This window comes from Hemitrygon akajei, unplaced genomic scaffold, assembly GCF_048418815.1.
Source record: "Hemitrygon akajei unplaced genomic scaffold, sHemAka1.3 Scf000116, whole genome shotgun sequence".
Lineage (NCBI taxonomy): Eukaryota > Metazoa > Chordata > Chondrichthyes > Myliobatiformes > Dasyatidae > Hemitrygon > Hemitrygon akajei.
Window position 1 is genome coordinate 2,103,271 of NW_027332002.1, and position 7,147 is coordinate 2,110,417.

Consider the following 7,147-nt stretch of genomic DNA (forward strand, 5'->3'; position numbering starts at 1 on the left):
ACAGGAAAAACCAGCAAAAACAACTTTTTAAATGCATATAGCCGTTCCAAACACACATAACTTACAGAAATAAATTATTTTAAAAGACCAGATATAAGCTGAATTAAAACGGGAAAATGAAATACTATGGAACACGAATAGGGTATTCATTATCCCAATCGTAATATCGATAACTAGTATCATCGCAAAGACTTTGCACAATAGTATTAATAAATTAGGCCCACACGGCAATAGCTGTGTTAATCTTCGAAAACCCACAATGCTATACACCACGAGAATGGTCCGAAATGTCTTACCTATTCAGACATGAGTGTGCTTGGCCACGTCCGTACCTCGTTTTAGCAGTTTAGGCTAAGATGGTGATGATGAATATGATGATGATAATAATAATAATAACAACAACAACAACAACAATAACAACAACTTATTTATAAAGCACCTTTCAGCCAGAAGATGTCGTTCCAACCGCATCACAATGATATAAAGTGCAAACTAGAAAATAAAAGACAATATGTTGTCAGTGGTAAAAGTCGACTGAAGTCGTTGTCACAGACTTCTAGATAGATAGATAGATGGATAGATAGATACTTTATTCATCCCCATGGGGAAATTCAACTTTTTTCCAATGTCCCATACACTTGTTGTAGCAAAACTAATTACATACAATACTTAACTCAGTAAAAAATATGATATGCATCTAAACCACTATCTCAAAAAGCATTAATAATAGCTTTTAAAAAGTTCTTAAGTCCTGGCGGTGGAATTGTAAAGCCTAATGGCATTGGGGAGTATTGACCTCTTCATCCTGTCTGAGGAGCATTGCATTGATAGTAACCTGTCGCTGAAACTGCTTCTCTGTCTCTGGATGGTGCTATGTAGAGGATGTTCAGAGTTATCCATAATTGACCGTAGCCTACTCAGCGCCCTTCGCTCAGCTACCGATGTTAAACCCTCCAGTACTTTGCCCACGACAGAGCCCGCCTTCCTTACCAGCTTATTAAGACGTGAGGCGTCCCTCTTCTTAATGCTTCCTCCTCAACACGCCACCACAAAGAAGAGGGCGCTCTCCACAACTGACCTATAGAACATCTTCAGCATCTCACTACAGACATTGAATGACGCCAACCTTCTTAGGAAGTACAGTCGACTCTGTGCCTTCCTGCACAAGGCATCTGTGTTGGCAGTCCAGTCTAGCTTCTCGTCTAACTGTACTCCCAGATACTTGTAGGTCTTAACCTGCTCCACACATTCTCCATTAATGATCACTGGCTCCATATGAGGCCTAGATCTCCTAAAGTCCACCACCATCTCCTTGGTCTGCACAATACTGTAGTTTTAGGTGTTGAGTTCTACAGTTTGGGAGCATAGTTCCGTAATAAAACCCTGAACCCCCAATTATGCTTTGGACTTGCCCCGTATTGTCTGCCTGCACAGCATTTTCTCGGCAGCTGAAACACTGTTTCCCTGAACTATTCTGTTCCGTTTTCCCTTGTACATCCTCATTACGCTGATGTGATGAAATGATCTATATGGATCGCATGCAGAAAAGTTTTCAATTTTACCGTGGTGCATGTGACAATAATAAACTAATTTATCGATGTATTGTTGTCAATAATATAGTGCCACTTGGTTGTTTAAGATTGTTATACCTGGCAGAACGGATGAGCTGCCACGACCTATTAAATGCTCCCAGATGCGTGTGACTAAAATAGCCTCTGACAACCAAGTCCAACTCCTGGACTTTATGTATGGTTTAGCCTCTAAACCCGGTGGAGGCGTTTCTTCCGAGAGGCGGGTTACTGGTGCCTTACAAGCCGTCTCTTTGGGCAGATGGGGCTCATCGGCCGCGATTGGCAGCTCACCCAGGAGCAGGAAAACTCTGATCTCAAACCTCCGCTGCCTTGCAACTGTACCTCTCATGTGGGAGAGTTTGGGAGTAAACCCAGTGGGAAAATTCTTGACCTGCAGCCCCTAAGTCAGTCTAAAATGGTGTTTAATGCCGACTGGCATCTCCTGCGACACCTCTGGTGCCAAGCTGTATCAGTGTCTGTCGTTCCTTTGTGCTCATCAGATGCATAGAGAGAGGGAGCTTGCGACTTCGGCAGAAGCTTCTTCTCCATAACGTATTGTCATGGCTTGCAGGGGCAGGTCATCCATGGTCGACTTTGACAGATGGAGGCCTCATAAGCCAGAGCCCCACATCCCCACATGAAGACTGATGAGTAGCAGTTGCCAAGACTTCACTACCCTCTCCCACAAACACGATGTACATCACTGTCACAGACAATCGCTTGTGATTTTTACCATTAATAGAGATTTCATCTTTCCACCAACCCTCCATCTCTGTGATTGAAAACTACCCATTTTCTTTCTTCACTTTCCGATGGGTTATCGATCCGTATCTGCACTGTGATTCTCCCGCAGATGCTGCCCGACGTGAACATTTCCCGCATATTCTGCTCCTGTTCAGATGCAAGAGCAGTGGACACCTGTGATTCCCAGAGTGCACCTTTGCCAAAATTCACAGTGTCCTGCTCTCCATACTTCCACACCAGATCAACTTTAACATCGTCTGTTAATGATGCAAACAATGCTTTAAATACAGTGAAATGTTGTTGTAACAGGAGTGCAGGTAGGATTGCAATAGGATATCAGGGGAACGTTCACCTTCACAAGTAACTAGAAACAGAATATGAGAATCAGACATTTTCTGGGATACCTGTCGCTGTAATTCTGGTGTCTGTGAACATAATTTTACTTTTTGCCCTAATATTCATGCAATTTCAAACACTGAATGTTGAAATGCAGTAATAAAAGTCTTTGTCATTTGAGCCAATTAACATTGTGACCATGTTGTCTGTTCCCATGGAAGATGTTCAACAGAAACACAAGGAAACTCTGCGGGCACAAACTGAAACACTGAGAGTGAACACGATCCTGATGAGTGAGAAGGTGAAGGTTTTCCAGCTGGTTGATCGATACGCTGAGCTCACGGTCATTTCTACTGTTCGAGATCGGAGACTGGTGGAACATGAGCTGCTCGCAAGAGGCAGAGACCACGCGGAGTTGAGAGAAGAACAGCTCCGTGGACAGCTGGAAAAAATCCGGACGGATCAGTTGTTCCAGAGCAGCTTTTCCTGGAGTAACTCCAAATATGGGAGTTCTGCTGCAGTGGCCGGAGTCCCGGGGATCGGGAAAACAACAATGGTACAAAAGATTGTTTATGACTGGGCCACGGGGAAAATATACCAACAATTCCAGTTCATCTTCAGTTTCAAATTCCGGGATTTAAACGCCATTAACTGTCGAATAAAACTGAAGGAACTGATTCTGGATCAGTATCCTTACTTTGGGAATATCCTAAGAAAGGTCTGGAAGAATCCAGAGGGATTGTTGTTTATATTTGATGGTTTGGATGAATTCAATGATAAAATTGATTTTACTGGCAGTCGGAGAGACACAGAACCACAGTACACAGATCCTGAATTCAAGTGCAAGGTGTCAGACATTGTGTACAATTTAATCCAGCACAAGCTGCTCCCCGGGTGTTCAGTGCTGCTGACCACCCGCCCCACTGCGTTACATTTATTGGAAAAGGCTGAGATCAGTGTCCGGGCTGAAATCCTGGGATTTGTTTGCGAGGAACGGAAGGAATACTTCTTCAGACATTTTGAAGATCAGACGGTGGCGGCAGCTGTTTTCAAACACGTGGAGGAGAACGAGATCCTGTACACCATGAGCTACAACCCCTCCTACTGCTGGATCCTCGCTCTGGCACTGGGTCCCTTCTTCACACAAAGAGTCAGGGACCCACAGCGAGTTCCCAAGACCATCACCCAACTGTACTCCTACTATATTTACAACATCCTGAAAAACCACGGCCGTGAGATTGAGAACCCCCGTGATGTGTTCCTCAGGGTTGGTCAGATGGCCTTCAGAGGCGTGTTCGATAAGAAGATAATATTTACAGATGGAGATTTGATCAACTACAATCTGCAGCCTTCCCAGTTCCTGTCCGGGTTCCTGATGGAGCTTTTGGAGAGAGAGGATTCTGCCCAGTGTGTGGTGTACACATTCCCACACCTCACCATCCAAGAGTTTGTAGCTGCAGTCGCACAATTCCTGAATCCACATCCTGGGGATATCCTGAAATTCCTCACTGAAGCCCACAACACGTCAGATGGGCGATTTGAGGTATTTCTCCGTTTTGTTGCTGGTCTCTCCAACCCAATGACAGCTCGGGGCCTGGAGGAGTTTCTGGGTCCATTTCCTCATCAAACAACCTGCAGGGTGATTGACTGGGTGAAGGAGGATGTTAAACTCCAGAGTGGAAAAACGCAGAGTGCAGCTGATAAAAGAAGCCTCCTGAACACATTGCACTACCTGTTTGAGTCTCAGAATAGTGGACTGGCTCAGGCCGCATTGGGATCTGTGGAAACACTGTCATTCAGTGGAATGACACTGACCCCAATTGACTGCGCTGTCCTATCTCATGTCATCGGACTCTGTGATACAATAAAACACCTCAACCTGGAGCACTGCCACATTCAGTGTGAAGGAATCCAGCGGCTGAAACCCGGGCTGCACAAGTGCCAGGAGCTGAGGTAACTTGATTTATCTATCACTCTGAACTGTGAAACTGTTCCATTGTGTTGATTCAATGCAAATAAATTTGAGTAAATATGTAGTAAATCAGATTTTGAAGAACTGTGACAAATGCCTGGGGTATTGGTCAGTAAATCCAGAAGATGGGAGGGTACTGTTGTTCCTTGTGAAGGAAGTTAGAGTCTGCCTCAGATCAGTGGACTACGGCTGTTGGTTCTATGGTAGTAAATCACAGGAATGCTCCTGTTTCTCGTTGCCTGTGACACGTCAGTTGACAACGTTCCTTCTCACTGTTACTGCAGCAGGTGGGTCAGAGATTCAAACACACTTCCCGGTGAGGGATAAAAGACCGTCAGAATACTTTCTGACGGTCGTCTGACGTCAGAGAAGGGAGAGCAATATCATTGTCAGATTGTCCACCCTCTGCTCTTCCCCGAGTGTGAATATCATCTCCAGTCAACGTCTGTGAATTTGCTCACTATCAGATACGCAGACCCCATGGGCTCATCTCTTCTCCATATTGTGGTCCTCTGCTCAGACCCACCCCTCCCGTGCAATCTATTTCTGCATCCTCTCGTCTTGTAGGATTATCGTTTCTCCTCGGAATTTCTCTGTGGGACATCTCATCTCCATCCCCCTTCCTCCTATGGGATCTCTCTTCCCCACCCCGCTTTCTCCTGTGTAATCTCTCTTCCCTATCCCTCTTCCTCTTGAGGGATCTCTCTTTCACATCCCTTTTCCTCCTGTGGGACCTTTCTTCCCCATCCGGCAGGTTGTGTCTTCCTATTCCTTTTCTTCATGAGCGGTCTCTTCCACAGTCTCCCATCGACACCTCCCCATTCACAGAACTTCCTCAATGTGGGACTTTCTTCCTCCCTTCAACTCTGCCCCTTCTGACCCTCACAGGTCAGGAACACTATTCTTACCATCGGGGAATGAGACAAAATATGTGGAGTTTACAGGGTCACACCGACAGGTTAAATTACTGACATTCGTTAAATACCCTGGAGCTGGACTGTGAGGAAATATTGACAGTCTTGGGATTTCCTGAAGGGGTTAATGTTTCCTGACGTATCCGAGTGAGAGAAATTAACTCAGACCCGTGGTTTGATTCACTGTTCATCAATTTCTCTCTTTGTGTTTAGACTTGGGGGGAATAATCTGGAAGATTCAGGAATGACACTGATGTCTGCTGTTCTGAGGAACCCGGAGTGTAAAATACAGAAACTGCGGTAAGTACCAGACTGTGGGAGATTGTGTTTACAGTCACTGGGTGCCTGACACTGAACATTAATGTGATCAGTAATTGTGTTACTGATAAACACAGGGGATTTGTACCGTCTGCTGTCTTTCTGTGTCCTTCACCCTCACTCTCTTTCATTTCCAGGCTGAATGAGGTCGGTCTCACAGATTCTGGTGCCGAGGATCTTGTCTCCGCTCTCGTTTTAAACCGATCACTAACGGAGCTGAAGCTGGGAATAAACTCTCTCACAGACCGTTCTTTCCCCGCTCTCCGCCACCTCATACTGACCCTCTCAAATCTGGAGTGGATCGGGTGAGTGTTTGTGTTCATGTTCAATCTGATGAGATATCAGCTGATCCGCGGGTTTTCTGATATTTGTGAGTGTTGTTGAAGCATTAACCTCAGTCCCCTGTTACTGACACTGCTGTGTAATCTGTTTATTTATGTTCTTCAATCTGTTTCAGGCTGTACGGGAATCGGTTCAGTGAGACCGGGAAGAAGGAACTGAGATCTCTGCAGGAACACAGACACGGACTGAGAGTGGATCTGTGAACATTTGAATTTAAGAACATCCCCGTTCGCGGGATGGGGGACATTTTGGCCGTTTTCCCGCACTCCCATTTAATGTCCGCGCGCCAAGTTTAAATCCCAAAGGTTCTAACGGATCACGGCTTCCCCGATCGCCCTGTGACGTGAGACGCGGACTCGCACCGACATATTTCCGCAACCTGTCTTGCGGCGCTGCTTCGGGCGCATGTCCCGGTACGAGAATTCCGACAGGTGAGACCCGGGGAATTACACAGACAGGAGGAGCACGCGGGGTCCGGGCTCAGTCTGGGACAACAGTGCCTTCGTGGTGTGAGGGGGGTGAATAATCCGGGGAGTGAATCCTTTTCATCACTTTGGGCTGAGGACCGTGCATTCTTCAGTGTGGCCGATATAATGATGTTAAATAGACAAATACAGACACAACAGTGTCCCGGGGAGGATTATCCCGGGAGAGAATGATTTTGCTCCCTGTGCTGGGGACGGTACATTCTGCAGTCTGGCCGATATAATGATGTTAAGTAGACAAATACAGACACAACAGTGTCCCGGGATAATGATTTTGTTCCCTGTGCTGGGGACGGTGCATTCTGCAGTCCGGCCGATATAATGATGTTAAATAGACAAATACAGACACAACAGTGTCCCGAGGAGGATTATCCCGGGAGAGAATGATTTTGCTCCCTGTGCTGGGGACGGTGCATTCTGCAGTCTGGCCGATATAATAATGTTAAATTGACAAACACAGACACG

General features: G+C 45.9%; 1 protein-coding gene across 1 annotated transcript in view; it reads left to right on the forward strand.

The window, feature by feature from the left end:
- The window catches only part of LOC140723517 (NACHT, LRR and PYD domains-containing protein 3-like), a 50,850-nt gene extending 44,449 nt beyond the window's left edge, over positions 1 to 6,401 (forward strand). Inside the window, exons 7-10 of the mRNA XM_073038082.1 lie at positions 2,873 to 4,604; positions 5,751 to 5,837; positions 5,993 to 6,160; positions 6,313 to 6,401. Of these exons, the coding sequence (XP_072894183.1) occupies positions 2,873 to 4,604; positions 5,751 to 5,837; positions 5,993 to 6,160; positions 6,313 to 6,400 (2,075 nt within the window). The 3' untranslated portion in view covers position 6,401. The remainder of the gene's footprint in view (positions 1 to 2,872; positions 4,605 to 5,750; positions 5,838 to 5,992; positions 6,161 to 6,312) is intronic.
- Positions 6,402 to 7,147: the final 746 nt, after the last annotated feature.